General features: G+C 29.3%; 1 protein-coding gene, 2 long non-coding RNA genes and 1 pseudogene across 5 annotated transcripts; 1 reads left to right on the forward strand and 3 right to left on the reverse strand.

Annotated features, from left to right (window-relative positions):
- Positions 1–2,588: 2,588 nt before the first annotated feature.
- On the reverse strand, positions 2,589–9,712 carry LOC124430456 (annotated as a pseudogene).
- A 1,510-nt stretch (positions 9,713–11,222) lies between these two features.
- LOC124430457 (histone-lysine N-methyltransferase SETMAR-like) lies at positions 11,223–13,025 on the reverse strand. Its single transcript, XM_046977049.1, has 6 exons — positions 12,969–13,025; positions 12,468–12,574; positions 12,270–12,359; positions 11,603–12,159; positions 11,443–11,521; positions 11,223–11,388 (listed from the first exon to the last, which is right to left on the reverse strand). Exons 1-6 carry the CDS (start codon positions 13,023–13,025, stop codon positions 11,223–11,225), a joined length of 1,056 nt encoding a protein of 351 aa, XP_046833005.1.
- A 468-nt stretch (positions 13,026–13,493) lies between these two features.
- LOC124430351 lies at positions 13,494–15,071 on the reverse strand. The gene is made up of 2 exons (XR_006943737.1): positions 14,283–15,071; positions 13,494–14,190 (listed from the first exon to the last, which is right to left on the reverse strand). It is a non-coding gene; the product is annotated as an uncharacterized LOC124430351 (long non-coding RNA).
- Positions 15,072–16,600: 1,529 nt separating this feature from the next.
- LOC124430352 lies at positions 16,601–22,058 on the forward strand. 3 transcript variants are annotated; one of them, XR_006943740.1, is made up of 5 exons: positions 16,603–16,774; positions 17,114–17,337; positions 17,423–17,823; positions 18,512–18,553; positions 20,173–22,058. It is a non-coding gene; the product is annotated as an uncharacterized LOC124430352 (long non-coding RNA). The 3 variants fall into 3 exon arrangements; XR_006943739.1 differs by having other exon boundaries at positions 16,601–16,774; positions 17,423–18,553; XR_006943738.1 differs by lacking the exon at positions 20,173–22,058 and having other exon boundaries at positions 18,512–18,991.
- Positions 22,059–23,728: the final 1,670 nt, after the last annotated feature.

The raw sequence follows: 23,728 nt of genomic DNA on the forward strand, positions 1-23,728 counted from the left end.
ATCACCTTTGAAGGAAAATATTATTTTTGTAAAAAGTCAGCGCGTATCAAATTCATTATTAGATAGTCGAAGGAAAAAGAAAAGGAAGAACAAAAAAGAGAATGTTTATAAGATATAGTTGTGTTGTTGAATATGGCAATAATCGATATACAACGAGTTTTTCAATGTGATGTACGAAGTTAAAAGGATTTCGTGGTTCAAAGAAACAGAACCTCAAGAGGATCAACTTTTTCATATTGGTCAACGTAATAGCTGGCATCGATGTTATTGAACATTTCGTCGGGATTTAAACAAAACAAGAGTCCGAAGGATAAGATAAATTACCTCAATAAAAAACGAAATAAAGAATAAATATAAAATAATATAAATAAAATAAATATAAAGTAATATCAGCAAGCTTAAAAATAGACAACAATACGAACAAAAGGATTAAATAGATGGTGATCGAAGTAATTTTGAATATGTTGCTTCTGATGAAGACAAAGAACACACGTAGAAATGAACTAATTATAAAGAGGGGTCAGAAGAAGAGACTAAGCATCGTGTTGAATATCTGATCAATAATATATCGGTGATGTTTTTGAACGAACCTACGACTGGATTGGATTTATAATTCTTTCTTCAATGTGTGAAAAAGCTTCAGAAACTAATGAGAAACGATAGACAGATAAGATAAGATAATCCGCAAAATCCATAAAAATGAGATATTCGATCATCGTTCGATCGTCGTGGCAGTCGAGGGCTACGAAACGGCCTGGCAAGCAAAAATTATCGATATTAAAAAATTGTCGATAATTGAGAACAAGAGCACTCGATATTCGATAGATTTTGCATTTACGATGAAGCTGTTAAAAATATAATCGACTATTTTCGGCTCGATTTACACACACAAACAACATGACTGAGGCTAAACTTTCCTCTTTTGTTTAGGGCTGATTACTACCCCTGGTTTTTTAATAGTTTACGTCATCAATGAGAGCAGGCGCAATTCTTGACCGATTATTATAGGCGAGGTCTCAATTTAAAGACTAAGGTTTAATCTACAGCGCTGCTTGTGCTGAATTTTGAAAAAGCATTACTTGCTTTGAAAAAAATCGTGTTAACAAATGATACTCTTTCGAGAACAGTTTATACGCAAAAAAAAACTTTTTCGAGTTCAGATAAAACGTCGTATATTAAACCTTCTCCTTTAAAATGAGATCTTGTTTATCAAAATTAGTCAAAAATGATTTCTCTTCTCATTGATGGCGTAAATGCTGTTTTCGATATTTTTTGCAAAGAAAACGTTTAATACTATGGCGTCCCTTGAAATTTGCAATAAAAAAAATGAAGCTTGTACCCTGCCTACTAATTTTCATTTAGACGTTTGAATAGTGTATGTTTTATATCCGTGAAGTAGCGATTGTCTGCTTAGTTGTGTGCATAAATAATTGTTGCTCAGATTTTTTGAACATTTCCAAACGCAAAGAAGATAGGTTTTACGATGATCGCACGAAGAAGCTACGGTAACTTACTCGATTATTTTAATGAACTTTGGCCAGATAATTCTACGGCAAAAGTGTGTCCAATAATTATATTGAGTTTCTAAAAAATTATAAATTTTTGAAACTTTGTAGTTTCTTTTAGAATTTATAAACTAGAAAGAAAGAGATTCTATAAGTAATGATTAGTACATTGGCAGCGTCCAGATTCGTAATTCATGAATTCTAGGTGTTTGAGGCCAACAAGATTCCGGTGGTTTTTTTTTATTGTATCGACGTAAAAGAAAGTAATGAAATAATTTACTCTTTTTTCTTTATTTGATAATTTAGTAAGGTATTACTAGTCTCTTATATTTATTTCCTCCAGTGATGGTTGAAATGAATTTCGCGGTGATTTGTGCAAGATAGGACATACCAGCAATATAATTTTGTTCGATGACAAATGCATATAAAGTATGTACATTTGTCGATTATTTTTTCTATATTAACAATTAGTGAATATATATATTATATATTATTTTTAATAAAGATCAAAACATGAGTTTGTTTCTACATCATCTACGAGATTTTTTTCCTGCTGCTGTTCTATTAGGATTTCCTCTGTAGTTCACTTCATATTATGACGATTACTACAATTATTACTATAATAATAATATGTAATATAATAATATAGTAACAGAAACAGTAAAAAGAAGAAAGAGAATATATATTTATATTGTATATATCGTGACATATATGATGATGGTAATTTATGATAACAAAGAAAGGAAAAATATATCATTTTACGCGGTGATTTGATGCGCGAATTCTCAACAAATCCTGTCCTTGATAATTTCGACGCATTATTGACAATCTAATACAAACAACATACGAAGAAAAATACGATACGTTTCTTTTATTTTCATGTTTCTCTTTGTCTTACTGATCTTATAATCATTATGCATTTGTTTCCACACAGTTTCTTACTCACGATTAGTCAAAGCTAATTGTTTTTATTTTAATATCCTTGTCAATATATAATGAATATGATGATTGTCCAGTATATAAATCGTTTATTACAAGAGAAATATTAAATCGGGATTACAATTGTCGCGGTCGTCCAATATGTTAATCTGCTCTATCGCCTAACTTAATTATTCTAAATTCCTTTATATAGAGTCCTTTCTAAGGAAAGGTATATCAAGTATATTCGGAGATAAGTAAAAAATGCCAGGTTTATTTAATAACGGTAATTACGATGCCAGATAGATATTATCTGCAAGGTTAGTAGTCGAAAGAATTGAATGATAAAATAAATTTTTCGAAAAAATTGGTACCAAAATTTATTATAACATATATTAGAATGATTCTCTTTCTCATCGTTACAACTATTCTATAAAATAAATATGTATAACTTTTTGATATCTAAACTAATAAACATGTGTTATTTTTCAAACAAAATAAATACATATATGTTAATTTTCGATACCTAAATTAATATCTATTCACGAATAAAGTATTGATAACGCCGTACATCTTACTTATGATTAAGATGCATTCGATACATGACAAAAATCTCGTTATGCAATCGATTAATGACTAGATGATTTTATGGGTATCTTTTTTTAATCTTACTATCTTTTACGACCAATTCGCAACTTAAATTATTTAAGAAGTGATAGATTCGAGATTCTGATTTGTGTCAAATATCTGATGATAGTCTTGTGTTCCTTTCTCGGAACTTATTCCCGAGGAAAGATTTGCTGTGCCTTTTTGTAAATATAGGGTCGACACTTTGCTATTGCAGACATTTTTCTTCTATTTTGCCGTCAATTATCTGAAAATAACAGTACTTTATAGTAGATTAATGTTATATTTATGATATATAAAAATTTTTAAAACTTACTTTCTGTAGTCCATAATCATACGAGATATGTTGTACAGACAAAAACATCGATTTGAACAATGTGATTGGGGTTCTTATATATGGTATTGGTTCTGAATTATATTTCATGGATGCTTGCAATCTCACATAAAATGAAAGGATGGCGTTTTTTAAATCTCGCTCGAAATATAATTGCTTGTATTCGGGAGACAATACATTAAAGAATGCATTTACCCACGTTTTGGATTTTTCCAATTCAAGTACAAGCTGGAAGGTAACGTTTGGAAATTCGTTTGACAATAGCGAGAAATAGAAAAAGAAAAAATGACTAATCTGTTCACTATTAACAGATGTTAATGTCTCCACCATAATAACAAAAACTTTGTTTTGTAGTTCTCCCTCCGATGACGATTGTAACTGTTGGTTTACAAGTTCTTTCATTAGTTGAGGGGCACCGTCTATCAAAATTAGCCGACCTTTAAATCCTTTGGCTTCTAATTGTTGTGTGAGTTCAATTGTTACAAGCGATCCGAATGAGTATCCCATTAAAGTAAATTCTTTTCGATTTTTAAGTTTCTCTAATATATGTTGTAATATGTAAAGTTACATACCATTTTAATACAATAGATCAAATAATATTTAATTTAATTAAACATATCTTTAGTAAAAGAGTATACCGGTAGAAATGAAAGGGCCATTTCTTCTATAGTTTCTAATTCATAATTTGTCCCAAGTTGGAAACAAGTCGCTGGTGACATAATTTTCGATTCTAATGTTTTGAAAATGATACCATAGCCTTCGATACCTGGAATGAAGAATATTTCGCTCCGACCTTCCTCTGGGTTAGTTTTAAGGGAGATAATTACTTCAAAGGAAAGTTTTTCACTGAACAATTGAATCAATATCTTTGTACCAAATAATATTTTGTCTGTAGCAATTTCAATACGACTACTATCACCTGTTCGCTTATTATCTATTTCCATAAGTTTTGCAAAGTTTAAGCTGCGAATATTTTTCGCGTTGAGATATATTTCATACTCGCGCTCTAAAGTTTGTTTTATTTCCACACCCATCATAGAATTCATTCCAAGTTCAACCAAGGAAGTTTGTTGATTGATACTCTTCAAGTCTTTAATACCTATAATCAAAAATTCTTTATTTAAAGAAGATAAAGATAAAAAAAGCTGGCGAAAACAAAATAAAATTATTAAATTTAGCAATAACCATGGATAAATCGAAACTTACACATAATTTTTACGATAGAATTTACGACATTGTCCGCACAATCGTCATCTAATTGTTTTTCAGCAACTATCATAATAGCAACTATAGGTTTATCCTGTACCAAGAATCGATTGATTTCTTCTAAACATGATGTTATTTTTTGTTGTAGATTACCGCAAATAACAAGTATCATTATCCTGCATGTCCACGACAAGACCGATGTCTCCAATCGCTCCCCATTAAATAGCGAATCCAGGCAAACCTTCTTCTACTTTTTTTTCGCATATTCTTTCCATAAAGGTATTAGCCATACCATAATTCGTTTGGCCAGCATTTCCTCTTTCGCACGAGACGGAAGAGAAGACTATGAAATGCCAAAGATCTGGACAAAGCCTTCTAGTAACTTCCTCCAAATGTTTCGTTGCCCAGGCCTTTCCCATGAAACATTCTTCAAAAGTTTTCATCGTTTGGTTACGACAAAAATCCTTCAAAGAAACCGCAAGGTTAAATATACCATCGACGGGACCTTCGTCTATTGCTGATTTTACTATAAGCTCGCAATCTTCTTGTTTAGCCGCATCGAGACCGATAAGAATCTTAATATTCACGTCGTATGATTCCCATCTCTTGATTCTCATTTGTTGATAACCATTCTTTATGCCGTTTCGCGAAGTAATGAAAATATTTTTAGGATTTCGAAGAAACAACCAATCGAACCAATCATTAATTCTAAACCAAAACCACCCAAGCCGCCAATAATTATATAACTTTTGTTCGGGAAACATGTATAATAAGGTTCAGCCAAGATTGGTGTATTCAGTGGTTCATTTTCTTCGCATATCTATATGAGTACCTACGAAATTCAAGATGGATTTCAAGTTATAATTTAAGATAGTACAAATAAATGAATATTAACACTATGACGTCCGGTGGCCCCACGTTGGTGCTATGCAAAAACTATCAGGTAAGTGCCGGTGGCTCCACGTTGGTGCCATGCAAAACAACCGAAAACGCAGATGTTATGTTTGTTATAAGAACAAAAAAATTAAGAGAACTAACTTAATGTGTAAGACTTGCGGAGTTGCGCTTCACCTCGGAGATTGTTTTGCTTCATTTCATTTGAAAGATAAGTACTAAGTGTATCCAACAAAATATAAATAATTAGATAAATATGTAATACAAAAAAATCTTGTACTTATTTACATATGTATACCCTCACAATTTCCAGAAAATGGAGGGACAGGATTAAGACAGGGAACTAACGATAAGATTAGTAAACAAGTACCTCAAAAAAACGCCAGCGATAAGCGAAATTATATAAGTCAGTTCTACCAGCACGACACAAAAAAATCTAGATAAGACATGCGGACGGCATAGTGTTAAAACAACGACTACAACTTAGTTTTCCAATATGTTTTCCAGCAGTCATGAATTTGAAGGCTTTCTCTACTTGATCTTTGCCGAAGATTATTCTTACAATCGGTTTGATTGCATTTTCCATAAAGAATTTGTTTACTCTTGAATTTATTTCATTTCTGATTCCGTCCTTGGTAACTATAATTTAATCTAACATTGCAGCGTGAAAACTGATCTCCTTCGAAAATACATCAATGTCTAACGGATTATCTGCGGCTAAGTCAAACATTCCAATTTCTAAAAATCGTTCTCCATAGGCAAAGATGCTAGAAGTTTTTCTTCCGCTAAAGAATTTAAAACTATATCTACACCTCTACTTTCGGTTTCTTGCAAAATCATTTGTTCGAAGCTAGTATCTCGAGAATTTCCAATATGATTATCGTCGATACTGGGAAATGTTTCTTTAATGAATTTACGTTTTTCTGGTGTACCAACGGTAGTAAATACTTCACAGCCTTCGTGAAGAGCTAAGGTAATCACAGCTTGACCGACACCACCAGCACCAGAGTGGATAAGTATTTTATCACTCTTTTTCATTTCTCCGTTAATATAAAGCGCACCAATACATGTGGAATATACGCATGGTACTGTCGCTGCATCTTCCAAACTCCAAATTTCATGTACGACCCAAGAAAAAGTATCGGCCATTTGGCATAGATTTGATATGTATCTGAAAAAATGTTATTTATTTCATTTTCTTTCATTTTCTGTTATTTTCTATATGCGATTAAATCTCAATCTTATGATTTTTAATTAGCTCACTTGTTTGGATTAAGTCCCATAATACGTCGACCACCAATACTGATTCTGCTATATTCAAATCCAAGTACGTTGCCAACATTTTTTCTGTCCTGTTGAAACACTTCTAATCCTATTTTACCTGTTGCCAACATCACACCTTTAAAGTTCAACGATGCATAATGGATGCGAACAAGATCCTCCTTTTGATAGTCTTTCGTAATTTTTCCTTCGAGCCATCGTAACGAATTTAAATCTCCGCGTGACTGTTAAAAAGTATTATTGTACAAATTTTATTGTATTATTTCATGATATTTAAGAAAATTGGATGAAATGTTCTTACATACCAACTGATAAACAATGGCATGATACATAAGCTTTGGTTCACGAGATGGAAGTAGTTGTTGCCTATATGATCCCCATACGTTTCCTGGACGTAAAACATTGATAACAAGATCGGTTTCGAATTGTTCCGAATAAAGGGGCAATTCTAAAGAAAATTTCGGGGCTTTAAGATCCTGAACTAAAACAGCTCGGAAGATTTTGCCTCTCAGTTCTTTCTGTAAACAATTAATGAATCCTAAGAGATCATATTCAAAGTTTTCTTCTTCAACAAGTATCACTCTCGTGTTATCTTTTTGAGTTTCATTGGCAAGCATATTTTGTACTTCTTTCAATCAGTTAAATACATTGCTCCTAACATTAATAAATTGAGTATATTTCGAAATTTTCTTGATCTTCATTAACAATATCCACGATTCCTCGAAAGTACGTTTCTCCAAAACTATACCCAATCGAAATTCCTTTAGAATAGAATAGTCCAATGGTATATTTTCCTTTTCGCGCGATAAAAGGAAAGCTCCATCTTTTTTAGATTTTACAATTTGTTTTAAACTGTCGGTTTTTTCATTGATTAATAAATAACATCTAACTGCTAATATTGCTATATCATCTGTTCGTACTTCTTTCGATTCTAAAATTTCAACATTTTTAAGAACGTCTTCTTCGCCAAATTTCTTTGGTGGTGCAAATAAATTAATGCTTGCTTGGATCGAAGGTAAATTGGCTAGAATGTCTCTCAACAATGGAGAAACAAGTTTCTCTGCTGATATATTGTCATTATCCTCAACGAGTTCTATTGTTTTCACTTTTGTCATTGGTATATTCTCAAGAGTAATATTCATAGATAACGTTAATATTTCGCGTAATGTCATTTCCTTTCTGTCACGATAGGCAGTGAATTTATGTTCTTCGATAATTGTATCAGTGACAGATTTCTTTCGAGCAATTTCACTAACCCTAGTATTATGAATCTCCACACCCTCTGCTACAATCACATCAATATATTCAAGTAATTGTATAGGTACATCTGAAATAATATTATTGAATATATAGTAATTCGCTATATAACTTCACTTTGCATTAAAAATAAATATTTACATTTTTTATTGGTTGTCAAACTTGGCAAATATCGTTGATGAGCTTTAGTATCTTTTATCAATTTTCGAATTCCAGTCGGTACGAATAAACTTCAGGTATTTAAAGCGAGTATTTTCATCTGCAATAAGTTGTCCATAAATGCTACCCAATTTTTTTTCCATTCCACATGTCCTTTTTTCCCGAAACGGAGGCATTGTGTAAACTTCGAAAGAGGCTGCTATATTGGTAACCACGTAGCTTCAACTCTTTATAAATATCTTTCGCACTTAATTCTTCCTTCTCATTGCCAACATTCGCTTTGATTAGATCAAGGGGTATTTTTTCCTTCGATAAGTTTGTTGCAACACGAATCATTCCAGTAACAATAGCAAGACCATCTTCGACCACTTCGAAGTTACCACTGTTCGTTCGTAGAACGACATATGTCAAATTCTTTAAAACAATATATAGATACAAATTGTGAAAAGTAGGTACCTTTTTGAATCATGACTATCATTTCAATATTGCCTTCTTTTGGAATGGTGGTATCTCGATTAAATTTTACATTTTCAATGACAACAGATACTTCCGTGTAAAATTGTCATATTATTGTGCCAAAAGTTTCCCAAACCAAGCACATATATGCTGTGGCTGAAAACAAATTTCTGCCATAGACCATGTAACCACTAAAGTACTGAAATTCTTCATAAGCGATCGATATTTCAAATATTCATTCACCAGAATTAATTCTCTCTTGTCTTTTGTAATCTGCCACAAACCAGTCGTCCGAATGTTTCCATCTAAACACATTATAACGTTGAACTTTTACATTACATTCAGAAGAAATAATTATTAGTTCTTTTCGTTTTCTATATTCTCCTAATTCTTACATAATGAGTGGAGATATCATTGAAGTACCTCGACTGATCGGATATTCTACGTGTGGATATAATTTAGCAAGATCTAACTGTAAATCGGTATTATAGAACTTCCCTAATGCTTGTAGAAAAATGAATACGTTATCTTTATCATCTGAATGATTTAATGCAATATTTCTAAAAATATTTCTAAAAATACGGTTGGTTGCAATGTTTTTCTTAAAATCGCTTGTAATAGATTTTGCGGTGCAATTTCAATAGTGACAGTTATCGGGAATCAGAGCTAATGTTTCTTCAAAGAGTACACGTTTCAACATGTTATTGGTATAATACTCACCTGACGAGATTTTGCGGCTGATATCGACTATTCGTTTCATAGTACCGATGTACTAAGCCATTTTTATATAGTTGTAAATATTTGTATTTACAACTAATATTGTTTTCACTTCATACAAATTACTATCATCATGATGGCGACTGATTATCCGTTATAAAATAACTCTGAAGAGAAAGTAAAACGTTAGATAAAATAAAAATATTTTTCAAAAGAAATCAGAAACATTCTTATTCCTTTTGGAATTTGCGAGATGATCCAAGAGATTTTCCCCATATTGACTCAATGAAAAATAAAATATCACCATAGGTTGCCATTTATTTAGAATTGAAGAACGTAACCATAAATAAGGACAACAACAAAGCTATTCCGTTTGTCTTGAAATAGAGAATATTAACAGGTTGAATGCCACGCCAATTTTACCGGGATTGTCTATGGCGCCACGATGAATTTCCTATTTAGCGATACATATAATGTTGAAATATTATCTGCAATAGATAAGTTACAGCGTATAAACATGTTTGGCATGTTAATTGCGGCGCTAAAGTACGATTTCGCGCGATCGTCAATTATATCATATTTCTTCTTGGCGTTGTTGAGTAATAGTGTCACGATTTTATTATTTTCTAGAGTGTTAAACAACCAGGTAAGAATCTCTATTATACTTTTATATACTACAAAAATTTTTGCATTTCGTATCTCCTATTTAATTTTTTAGTTAGCCCATAAAGTTATGATTTCAAATGAAGATTCTGCATCAAGCAATTCAACTGATGATATATGTTATACCAAATCCTTCCAAACGATGCCAAGTGTTGTCAGATAGTAAGAAAAGTTCCTCGAGCAGTTTGTCTGATATGATAATACCATATTCAATACGTCGCCGTCGAATTGAATCATATAGTTAAAGCAAATTTGAAGATGACGGTAATAATGACGTAGAAAGAAAGGTACACGAATTCACGTACAAGAAGAGATACGTGATATAAATTGGCATACACCTTCGTGTAATGAACCAAAGATTATATTTTCTAATTCATCGGGGATCAATACACATCATTCGGAAATTTTTGAATTTACTGAACCGGATAGTTTTTATTGTCTTTTTGTTTCGAATGAAATATTTGAAATAATTGCAAACCAAACAAATAAATATGTTGTAAAAATAGTATCAGAACAACGATCACGTCGTCATGATATATGGATTGAAACAAGTTCGAATGAAATAAAAAGATTTTTTGGCTTAATTATATGGATGGGATTAATGCGATTACCCAAAATTCACCTGTATTGGAGTAGAAATAAAGAATATCACCAGACAATTTGAATTACTTTTACGGTTCATTCATTTTAGTAACAATAAAGAAAACGATCCTAGTAATAGATTATCCAAAATTATTCACATTATCGACATATTAAACAGAAGTTTTAAAGAATACTACAATCCAAATGAAATATTATGCGTAGACGAATCATTGATCCCCTTCCAAGGCCGCATAATATTTCGACAATATTTGAAACTGAAACGGCATCGATATGGAATTAAAGTTTTTAAATTATGCTGTGATGCAAGATATACTTATTCTTTTCAAGTATACTCGGGAAAAGAAAAAAATAGAGATAAAACAGCAGGAACCGTATCGTCCGAGATTGTAATGTCTCTTTGCAAAGATATTAAATGGACCCGAAAATAATGTCGCTTTCTTAAATTAAATTCAAACGAATAAATTTTTAACAAGTTTTTATTTTTAATCAATAATGTAATCACCTTCGTTATCAACAACCTTTTGCCATCTAGTGTGCAAATTTTCAATGCCGGACCGATAAAAATCAATTGGTTTTTGAGTAAAATATCTCGAGATGGCATTTTAGACATCATCCAAATTTTCAAATTTTTTGCCACTAAGAAAATGTTGTAGCGATCGGAATAAATGGAAATCCGAGGATGCGATATCGGGCGAGTATGGTGGGTGAGGCAGTACCTCCCACCCCAATTCATTAATTTTTTCCAAGGTTCGTCTTGCACAGTGCAGTCTGTCATTGTCGTGTTACAAAATAACGCCTTTTCTGTTGACAATTGCCGGATACTTTTCGATTAAAGATTGGTTCACTCGATCCCATTGTTCACAATAAAGATCTGCATTAACAGTTTGTCCAGGTTTCAGCACTTCAAAATGAATAATTCCGCGTATACTAAGTCAAACACACAGAAGCGCCTTTTTGGGATGTAAATCCGGCTTCGCAGTACTTCGTGGTGATTCATTTGGAGAGAGCCACTGCCTTTTGCGTTTTAGTTTATCATATAGGACCCATTTTTCATCTCCAGTGATCAAGCGATCAAAAAACGGTTCTGTATGGTGCCGTTGAAGCAATACGTTGCATGTGATGGATCGGTTAGCTTTGTTCTCTTCAGACAGATTATGGGGGACCCAAACATCTGCTCTGCTTATTTTTCCAATCTGTTGCAAATGTTCTTGGATGGTCGACCAAGGTTGGTTAAGGGTGTTTGAGAGTTCCTCGATTGTCTGACATGGATTTGCTTCCACTTCTGCCCTTAGCATGTCGTTGTTTAATGTTATTGGTCTTCCTGATCGATAAGAGTCAGAGAGATCAAAATTACCGGATCTGAACTTAAAGAACCATCTTTGGCATTTACGAACGTTTAATGCACTTGGATAAGCATCGTAAATGTTTTTGGTTGCAACTGTTGCGTTACTACATTTGCGAAACTCAAAAAGCATACAATGCCGGATATGCTCTTCTGGTATTTGGCTGGCCATTTCACCCCAAATTGCAAAAAAAAGTCTAATATTTAATTATTTAGAAGTTATTTGTTATTGTTATTGAATACATGTATGGTAAATTCAATGATATTATTCAAGCAGGTAACAAGAAAAAATATTCAAATTTCTGACTTCAGAATGAAAGTTGCATTGTATTTAACAAAATGTCGTGATAAAGATGCTGAAATTTCCATTTCTCTACGTGAAAGCTTGCTGAGAAAACTATGACATGAATTAAAAGCAATGCCGGAAAAAACTCGAATGGTGCGAAGATTTTGCAAAATTTGTTAGCAAAAAAATTCAAAGAAGCTAGGAAGAATAATTGCAAACAACTGTAGCAAAAAAGTCGTGACATATTGTAAAGACTGTGCTGGTTCACCCTTTCTTTGTTTAAAATGTTTCAATACGACACATCTTAATGTGCGCGCATAATAAAACTATATTACATGTATAAATAAAACTATTTTCAGATGTTTTATACTGCATTCATTTCTTCACACCACACATCAACGATGATAATAATAAAAAATTATAAGTATTGTCATTTGTCTAAATTTTTTATTTTTTTTTTTTTCAATCTGGGCACGCCGGTCACCGGTGACCCTCGTGGCATTCAACCTGTTAATTTAGTCATTTTCATCTTCGCTATGTCAACAGGATCGGTCTGCGTTTTTATTCACCATTAAAATTTATTCTTTTTTCAATTATTTTTATCATCGCAAGTTAATCAACGTTCAATTAGCAGATCTAAATAGTTTATTGTTAACGAAATTTATTCATACTACGACCAATATTCTGTCTGAGCGACCAAGTAAAAGTCTGTTAACTAACAGAAGCCAACTTATCACTAATATACGAAGAATCTTTTTCTAAGAAAAACATACTCATCTTCACGGGAAATCGAAAATAGAAATGCAATTAAAACAGGAAATGGAACTGGTCCCAATTGCTGATATAGAATATAGGTTATGATTAATACTTGAACTGGATAAATCCACGTATAATGAATACTGTATATTATATGTGATCTAATTTGTTAATGTTATTACTTAGGATATTAAACATTTGGAAAAGTCAAGATATGTTGTTACAACAATCTAACATTTCTTATGTTTCATAAATTATTATTATTATTTTATTCAGTAGACTTATTTGATCATTCTTATCAGATCTTATTTCATATATCATTTATAATTTCATTTATAATTATACAATCTATAAATAATTAATTATAATATATATAGTATATATATTATTTAATTTATTTTTATTTTATATTATATATAGTTTATTTAGTTTTATATTATATATAATTATAATTAAATTAGTTTAGAAATAATAAAAACAAAAAGTAGGTATTATTGTTCTTGTTATTGTTTATTCTGTTTTTAAATAAACTTTCAGTCTATTAAATTTTCCATTAAACAAATCAGGGAAAGATTAATATTTCTTATTTGCCCAGACCAGATGTTGCACTTCCAAAAACAAAGCTAGCCAATCTGAGTATGTTTTTATAAATTAAAGTAAAACAAGGTGTTTTCATTCAAATTTTTTCATTCAAACAATTCATTTTCATTCAAAAATGTAGCAAGTCTTGCAAAGTTAAATAAAAAGTTCATAAAAGGAAGTAAGACAAACGTAACACATTTCTTGAAATATTTTTATACATTACATACATTGATGTAATTTAAAAAAAAGGAAAGAATTATTTTTTTTAGTATTTTACTTAACACCCTTGATACCTAGTTTTTTCTTTTTAAACGGAAAAAAAGCCAAAGATTACAATTTCTGAATTCAATTATACGAGTCTATTTAACTACAGGAAAATTTATCAGATTCTGTTTCACATACTCCGACAAAACTTTATGAGTTACTAATCAATATGATACTCTCCAAAACATTTAGTCAATAATCTGTACGATCATCGTACAGATCAATTTTTTTCTATCAACATTTTCTCTCTTCGTCTTTTCATATTTTAACATGATATTCCAAAAAATAATTTTGATCCTCTTTCAATAGCGACTGTAGATTAACCTCTTACAACTCTCTTCTATAATTAAATAAAAGAATTTTAATCAAAAACACAATTTCTGTTTTGCTGTTAATAAAAATAACTAATAATACAAGTAGTAATATTAATACCAAAGAAACTGAATCTGATAAAACAATAGAAAGAATCTGAAATTTATATATTAGTTCCTTCAAGTTATTTTGCTTTATAATTTATTACATTATTTGCATGCTCCGTCATATTTTGATTAGGTTCTATCGTTGGATTGTACAACTTGTTTGTACTTAACTACTTTTCTTTTTTCCTTTCTTAGTGGATCTTTTGATTCATGTATACCCTTTAATTGATTTCGTGTATTGTTTGATAATTTACTTTTCTTCATTCTTTGATGGCGGTAATGAGATCCATGCAAGTCCTTTTTCGTTCTTATCAATTCAACCTATTTTTGATCATTTTTCATTTGAGTTCCACTTCTGTAAATCATTACAATTTAATACACTTTCAATTATAATTTCCAATTTATGATTTAATTCGTTTAGTTTCCCGATACATTGAGTGACCGTTAAACTCAAGTTTTGAGGTTAATTTTTAATTTTATTTTATTTACATCATTTCTTCAACTTTTTACATATTTATCTTGAATGAGCTCATAACTTATCGAAAGGATCAATAAATGATAGTTCCAAAGTACAATATATGTTTTAAACAACTATTACAATAATTCAAGTGTACACGAAAACACACTAAATACGTTCGAATCATGAAAATATGAGGGCGCATTGATCACTTCCACGGAAAATATAATTTTTAACAATTAGTAATTCAATCGTAAATAATATTTATTAAAAAATTTAGATATCATCTAAATCATATTTAATCATTTTAACGATTAGTAATTAGCTAATTAATTAGTTAATATCTATTTATGTAATATATATTCCAAGTTTATTATATTTAAATAATATTTAAATTTATTATTTTTTATTATTATTTGATCATAGTATTATACATTAGTTTAAGACATTTACTAATTTACTTTTATTTTTTAGTGTACTTTTATTATTCAATTACATATAAGTAAATGAATCTGTTAAGATACAGAGGCAAAAATATTACATTACATTTAGTAAATATTTTTTGTTAATAAGTTTTTAATAAACAACGAGCAACGGATAATTTTGATTGTAACTTAGAACGATGATCTTATTAAGGATAAAAACATAGATATTAATTAATGTAGATTTATATTGCGAAGTTTTATCCTTTGAAATGTTGATACTATAAAACTTTTCTATTAGGATTATTTATTTAGGATCAAAAACTGTAAACATTGTGAACGATAGAAAATACTACATATTGATGTCAGCTATTATTATACATTTTTTGAACTTTCTTATACACTGTAAGAAATTATTTAATTAGTTTAATTAGTTATTGTGGATTTCTTTGATTATTATTGACATACATTTTACGAAAATGTATACGACTTACCAACTAAATTAGCTTCTAGGAAAAAATTTTTCATCAAAAGAAGAAATATTATTAGTTAGACTATTAAATATAATTTTAGTGTAAATAATTGTAAAGATGAAAAGAGAAAATATAATTATGTTAAAAAAGGATGGAAAAGGCATAGAAAGGATTTTTAGTTAATCAATAAAGAGGAATAAGTTAAAAATGATACCTACAATATTTTATTGTAATAACTAATTATTTTGAAAGAGTTTTAAAAAATAATATTTTGATTTACCTTTTTTTTATTTTCAAGATTACAGTTATCATCATTTTAGTATTGCAAACGTTATTATATAGAGATTGAAAAATTTATTTTGAACATAATAACGCTGTAAGTGAATTTGTATAATAGATAAAATATATAATAGATGTTTGATAACAAAGTTGTAATTAATAATATTTAGTTTTAATTATGATAGTCAAACAGGAGAAAAAATTGATAAAGGTTAGAATTGTTTATAACAATAAGAAAGAGTCGTGATAGAAAGCTCTGTTGGATCATCAAAAACCTTGAAATGATAAATATTTAACATTTTTTGGTAATATTGAACGAGCTAACGACAAATAAATAGTTAATATTAATAAATACTTTACAACAAAAATATATTCATATTGTCGTAAAGTCTCGTATAAGGTTCAATTATAAGATAAATTAGTAACAATCCATAAATGATATTTTGTAAATACAATTTCTGCGGAATGATAATAATTAATATAATTTAAACGAATTTATCTTTAAGTAAAATTTTGTTCTGAAGTAATAATAGTTACAATCAAATTGTACATTTACTAAACATAATGTAAAATTGAACATTTAACATATGATATTTTTGGTGGGTTTTAAAATAAATATTCATGTGAACACCATATTCTCTCTCTCTATACGCATCATTTCTATAAGACACATATTTGTTCTATGCATGCCAGCAGCGCCAAGTAATATATGAACTAATGGGTGATATTTGAAGTATATTGACAATATAAATGAATGGGATTTCGTAATTAAAACATTTTATTTTTGGTTTTAATAAATTATATGAATATATAAAACAAGTGAAAAGTTTCATTTACTCTTATTATATAATTTTATTAGTTCAGCTAAAAACAAGTAAATATGATCAATAAAGAAATACCTTAAAATTCAATGAAAATTTGGTTAAGTAATGTCAAAGTATTAAAAAAACTCCAATTATAAAGTAGCATTTAAAACAATTTAAAATGTTAAATATCTGTAAGAAGTGTCATTTAAAAGTATTTGAAGTATTGAATATCATTTGATAGCATTCAAAATCAAGTCTTTGTGAATCGTTTTAAATTCTATTTTTTAATCAGGAAACTATTATTAAATAATAACAAAAAATAAAAAATTATTAACAAAAAGAATAGTTATTTTTTAGTTAAATTGTTATATATTTGTAAAATTAATTTATATTTTCCTCATTTTTAGCCACAAATGAAACAGAATTAATTACTAAAAAGGGATTCAAATCAATCAACCATGAAATATTATTCCAGTCATAGACTATAATCAAAGACAGAAATTTAGTCCTTGTTAAGAATGTAAGGGATGTTGAAGAACACTGGAAAATAATGAAAATTATCTTATCAAATCGCGTGTTATCAGATAAGCATTGGTCCATGCAACACCTTACACATTACACTACATTAAATGTGATTTGAAATTTTATGATTTATATCATATCAAATAGTAATATTAAGATAATTTAATTAACAAATTTTATTTTTTCTATTTCAGATAAATGCGACACTGATGTTTAATGTAATTGCGTTTACAACCAAAGTAAAAAGTGCAAACATATTGCTGCATTGATTTACTTTATTAAAAATGAAGAAAGTGCATCAAAAACAAATAATGAGCAACACTGAGAGAAACCGACAATTTGCCAAAAAGAAATATTCTAAAGAAGAATATTTCGAAAAAATGGCACCTCATAAACGTACAAGTACATGAGTCTTAAGAAGTGCATATCTCTAAATTAATTGCAAATTCTTCATTGAAACAGATTTTAAAATCCAAAATAGAAAAAACAAATATTCATATAGTAAAAAATATTATGAATTCGTTACTGATACAAGTGGACATTAATTTAGGAAAAGAAGACTGTGCCGAATGCGTTAATAATTTTTTAATTTTAGGTAAAGACCATTTAATTTATAAATGTAATTATGAACTGGATATGAATCTAAGAAATTTTTATGTTAAAAATATTGTACTGTCTGAGAAAAACATCGTTAATTTAAGCTGTAATACTTTAGGACAATCTTCTTGTAATGAATGGTACAAATCTAAGACTTCTTGCTAGTACAAATATGCAGAGTATTAAAATGCGGTTAAAAAAAACTATCGACAGTCTCATATCAGATATTTTATACTCTAAAAAAATTAATTGTGCTTCTACCAGATATAGTTTAATACATGAATGTCATGCCAAAGAAAAATATGAACTACTTTATAATTGCATTGTAAAATGTGTTGGTGTAGTTGTTTGTAAATTTTAAACTTGACTTTGTGCGAGTCTTGATGATATTGTCATAGAAGATGGATGCATTTCGAAACTAGTAAAATTTTTTGCTAATACGTTTATAATTCACAACACAGCAACTCCGGTGGCTCATTTTATTTCTTTTAGTTATTAAAAAAAAAAAAAAAATAAAATCAACACGTGTATATAATTCACCAAAAGTACAAAATATTTCCCTGAAGTACTTGACTTATCTGTGAATTGAAGTTTTTCGTAGATGAAATGCATCACTGACAATTAGAGGCCAATGTAATCGAGCGGCACCTTATAAATGCTCGATAATAAATTTTTCTGTTTTATAGATCTGGTGTTGATGCATATATGAGCAACTTCGGTAATTCGCAGTAAGTACTCCAAAGAGAAAGTTCTGCAAAGGGCCATATATCATTATTAAATATATCTGTCATTGAGAACTCCTTGAATATTTGCTAAAAAAATGCATAAATAAAAAACATATTGCTACATTAATTAATATTTTGATGTCAGATGACACAGTAGTGTATTTTTTCAAAAACAAAAGCTAAGAATGGCTGACGTAGTAGTAAATACGTTTTTCTTAAATAAGAACTGGAATAGTAAAAATTAGGGAAAAATCCTATTTTTTCTTATATGTATATATTGAGAAGTAAAAATTAAGTAGTAATTTTAAAATATTTTTAGAATATTTGAAATTATATATTTGCAAATTTTTTTGAAATAAGCTTAGGAAACTTGTTACTATATTGTTACACTTATTCCGTATGTTAGTTATGTTTGAAAAATTTAATAAAAATTCGTACGTAATTAAAAAAAAATAGATTTTATTTACACTAAAATAATCAGTTTTGTCTTAAAATCCTAACACTATTCTAACTTTAATTAAACTCAAATGTTAATTATTTCTTTATTAAAAAATTATAACATTCCACTATGCAACTAAAAACATTTATTTCACCGTAAAGTAAATTACATTTACTTGGCTTCCACTAATTTTATCATTGATTAAATGCTGTCTTCAAATTTCGTTTCTTTCATTTATTCGAAATATTTGTCATCTAAATTTTATAATTTTAAACTGATAACTGTCATTGATTTAATCACTTTAAGTTAGCTTCTCGAAATTTCCTGTAAAGTGTTAATAAATATAATAGACTAAACTTAATTACCTTGAAACTTCACTTATTAATATTATATATTTAAACTACATAAAAAATATTTTTAATTATAAGTTGATAAAATCATAAAAACGTTTAAAGATAAAACTATTGTTAATAATAAAATTTATTCTAATAAATTACAAAATTATATATAATTTCATGGTAATTAGCAATTCAAAACTGTAATATTCATTCTTCGACTGCTAAGCCATTTGTATCGTCATTATTGGTTTCTTTGCTACTTAGAGTTGATTTCTAACTATTTATCTTTTTTTTTACATATATGAACATTCTTGAAAATTCCTTTCAAAAGAAAAAAACTTTTTTTGTTAGGAAAATATAGAAAAAATAATTATTAATTTATCGAAAATATTTATCGGTCACATACCGATAGTCAATTGGTTATTTATCGACAATTGGTCAGTAAGCCTTAGAAGTTCATCGAATATCCAATAGATAACATTCAATCAATTTCGTGATATGGCATGATATTTGACTTTACCCTTCGTTAAGTAATTAGTAAAAAGTATTAATTGTTTGCTCTTGTCTAAAGCAAAACAAGAAGAGCGGTTATGCTTATCATTTAGGGTATGTCGAAATCGTACGAGTCTAAATCATGAAAATATTATATTTTAGTTAAAAAAAAATGATTTTGAGAAAGTTTCTTTAAAAAATGAATAAGATATATAGAATTTATATTTCTTGTTTCTCTTTATTTTTTTTTTTCAATGTCATTACATTCATTTATTTATCTTGAATTAATAGCTTTCAAAAAAACGATTTGAATCAAACAATTTGTTTACCTAAAATTTGTATTACATTTTTAGAGTTCATTTGATGTCAATTTTGCCGGGAGTTCCATGAAATGTATTCACGTGACAATGGAACTCTTTTCGTCTAGAACAAGCAGCGCCAGGACCCAACAAATATTATTAATTAACATATGATTTACTGATACGTAAATTGCAACACCTGATTGATAAATAGTATATCCATAATCATATGTATATAAAGAAATACTATTCAAAGAAAAGTACTATTTTGATAGAAAAACAACGCGTATCAAATTCGTTACTAGAAGAAGGAAGAAAAATAGGATAATAAGAAAACAATATATAATCAGCGCTGTTGAATCTGTCGAATTCTCTCAATCGATATATATCGAGTTTTTCAATGTAGTGAACAAAATTCAAATGGATTTCGTGGTTTAAAGAAACAAATCCTCAAGAGGATTAACTGCTTTTTCATATCGGGCGTGGATTAGACAAGAATTGATAAGTCGACTATTGAACATTTTGACGTTGCAAAAAGATCACTTTTCTAATCTATTATATTTACAATGAAGCGATGATGATATTAGTAAATTTAAAAATGAATAACAATTTGAATCAAAAGACGAAACAGATGCTGATCGACGTATATTCTAGATAAATACTTACGTTGGATTTGATGCGAACAAAGAACACGCGTACGAATGAACGGTGGATAGAAGGAGAAACCGAGGCATTACGTTGAAGCTGTTAGATAATTCTCCAGTGATGTTTGTAAACAAGCTTATAAGCGGTTTGGATTCCTATTTTTCTTTTCAATACGTGAAAATGCTTCAGAAGCTAATGAAATACGATACGACGATAATTTGCATAATTCGTTAACCTAACTCGTCTGTTTACGAGATATTCGATCACATTTACTTGCTAACCAATGAACATTGCATATATAGGGTAGTAATTAAAAATACAATCAACTACTTCGCTAATCTTGGTCTGCACTGTCTAAAATATCATAATCCTACGGATTATATGATAGAGATTATTAGCAACGAATATAGAAACTTCAAAGATCAATTTGTAGGTATACAGATAGAGGATAACAAAACGATATGGGAGTAAATGCGCTCAGAGAAATTGTTGATAATCGAAAAGAAAAGCCTTCGACATTGAATATCATAATCCTGCGGATTTTTCATAATTCATTACAATCACTTATTTCTTATTTCAGTCGATCGTTGAAGTTTTCGTATTCGTTGTTAACGATTTCTATCATATAATTCACGGGATTATGATATTTTGAACAAAGCAGATCTAAATTAGCAAAGTAATCGATTGTGTTTTTAGCTGCTTCCTCATATATACACCGTCCCTCGACTAGCAAGTAAATGTGATCGAATATCATGAACATAGGCGTCCTAATGTAAGCTGATAGATTGTGCAGATTATCATTCTGTCGCCTATTGTTAACTTCTGTATCATTTTCACACAGTAAAAAGAAAAATAGGGATGCAGATTGGTTATTGATATGTCCAAAAACATCACCATAGAATTATCGATCAGCTTCGAAGCGGTGCTCAATTTCTTCTTCTCTTCATCGTTCAGTTTATTATGTAAGGAACTACTTACTTGATCCTTATCAAATTCTGGATTCAGATTCGAAAGATATTCTTCTTGCAATATATAACTATCCTTATTTCCTTTATTATTCAGATAATTTATCTATTATCTTAGACTTCTTTTTTATACAAAAAACTATTCTATCTATTCGTATATCTATTGAACAGAATCTCCTATAACACAAACTTCAAATATCATTTCAGTTTAAACGCATTTTTACTTGTACATCCATATGCAATATTCTCGCTTCTTCGTTGTAAATAAATGCTTAAAGTTACATTAAAAAAAAAAATAAATAAATAAAAAATAAACAAGAAAAGATATTACACGGAGCATAAAGTTATTGTATAGATTTTGAATGGATGGAAAAAAATTAGAATTTTTCGTAGATTTAAGTATTCATAACCAATGTCTATAATATCTTATCGTTTCTTCGTTTAATCGCCATCTTTTTTCTTAGCATATACATATGTAAAAATAGATACTGAACAAAAAAAAAACAAGAAATTTAATTATAAAAACCTCTCAAAGAAAATAAAAAAAGATGGAGAGTTTATAATTATAAACAAATTGAAATAAATTCATTTATATATGTTTATCCATATCCATTATCTTCTTTCTCTCCTTCTATTTCTCTTTTTCTTCTTCTTTTTGTATTTATTTTTCTCTTTTTTCTATTTCTTTTTCTCTCTTCATTTCATCCCCTCTTCTCGCTTTCTTATTACTATTATTATTAGTCTTTACGGTTTCGTACCTTGTAGCCGTCGTCATCGTCGACGTCGGCGTCGTTGGCGTCTTCGGCGTCGTCGGCGTCTTCAGCGTCGTCTTCGTTTTCGTCGTCATCAGGATCGTCTGGTCTCGGTCATCCTCAATCTCTGAGGCGCCGGCGTCTCTGACTGACTGAATAAATATACGTAAATTCAAGTCAAATAGTTAGTGAATCCGGCCCACGCCATCAAACTGCCTTCGGTGTTTATTTTACGAGTATGTGTGTTTATACATGTAAACACTATACTTGTATGACTCTGCTTTTACATATGCAGAATAAACATGCACATATATACATATACGCATATGTATTTGTATGTGTGTGTATATATATATTTTTTTGTATATATCACAACATGTCATCCTAAATTTTGTGCTTTTGGACTTCAAATAAACCTGGCGCCGTCTCCGACCAACTTCTTTTACTTTCGGAGACTAAATCCTGTCTATATACATTATCCCTACCATTTCTCCATTATCACGATAATTATTAGTCTGGCATGGAAACAAATGCGAAATGTCTTCTTCGAATATATCGGTATTAATACTACTACTACCACCAACAAACTCGTTCATAAATTTACGATTATTCGTATTTCTTTTCGTTTACAATCAAATAAATTGTCATTATCAAAGTAATCCTGTATTACAGATAACAATAATATTATTTAATTTAATTGGATTTGATTTAATTAAAATTTAATCGTAAATTTATTATAATAAATCAACTAGAGAAGAATATTTAAAAAATCCAGAAAAATATATATATATATATATATATGTTATTTATATATGTTTTTCTGGACTTTTTAAGTATTCTTCTCTCGCAGCCACTTTCTACAAAGAAGATAAAGATAAATCCCAAAAATTTCAAGACGAAACAGATATTAAAATTTTCTTTACCAATTCCTATAATTCCTAAACATATTCAAAGATTTTTCATTCGAATTATACCAAATGCGTTTTAATAACAGAGAAATATCGTCTCTTTTAATAATTTATAATGAATTCTGAATTCATATTCTCATAATGAATGAAATAAAATGATATTATATTAAATGAATTCTACCACAAGATAATGACTTAGATTTTCAAAACTGAAGAAATAAAAAAATAAATAACATATATTATTTTCAACGTGAGATAAATAAAGAAAGAAAAAAGAAGATGAAAAAGAAGAATAAATAGTCTTGACTAAGACCATAATTATTATTAGTAATTGAGACCC

Source organism: Vespa crabro, chromosome 18 (assembly GCF_910589235.1).
Source record: "Vespa crabro chromosome 18, iyVesCrab1.2, whole genome shotgun sequence".
Taxonomy (NCBI): Eukaryota; Metazoa; Arthropoda; class Insecta; order Hymenoptera; family Vespidae; genus Vespa; species Vespa crabro.

What these genes read in the sequence shown, in the direction of transcription:
- LOC124430457 (XM_046977049.1), bottom strand. Translation starts at nt 13,025, where the DNA reads ATGAGTATGTTTTTCTTAGAAAAAGATTCTTCGTATATTAGTGATAAG. An exon ending in TTAGTGATAAGTTGGCTTCT is followed by an intron (nt 12,575 to 12,968) that starts GTTAGTTAACAG and finishes CATGTAATATAG; the next exon opens with TTTTATTATGCGCGCACATT. An exon ending in ACGACTTTTTTGCTACAGTT is followed by an intron (nt 12,360 to 12,467) that starts GTTTGCAATTAT and finishes TTCATGTCATAG; the next exon opens with TTTTCTCAGCAAGCTTTCAC.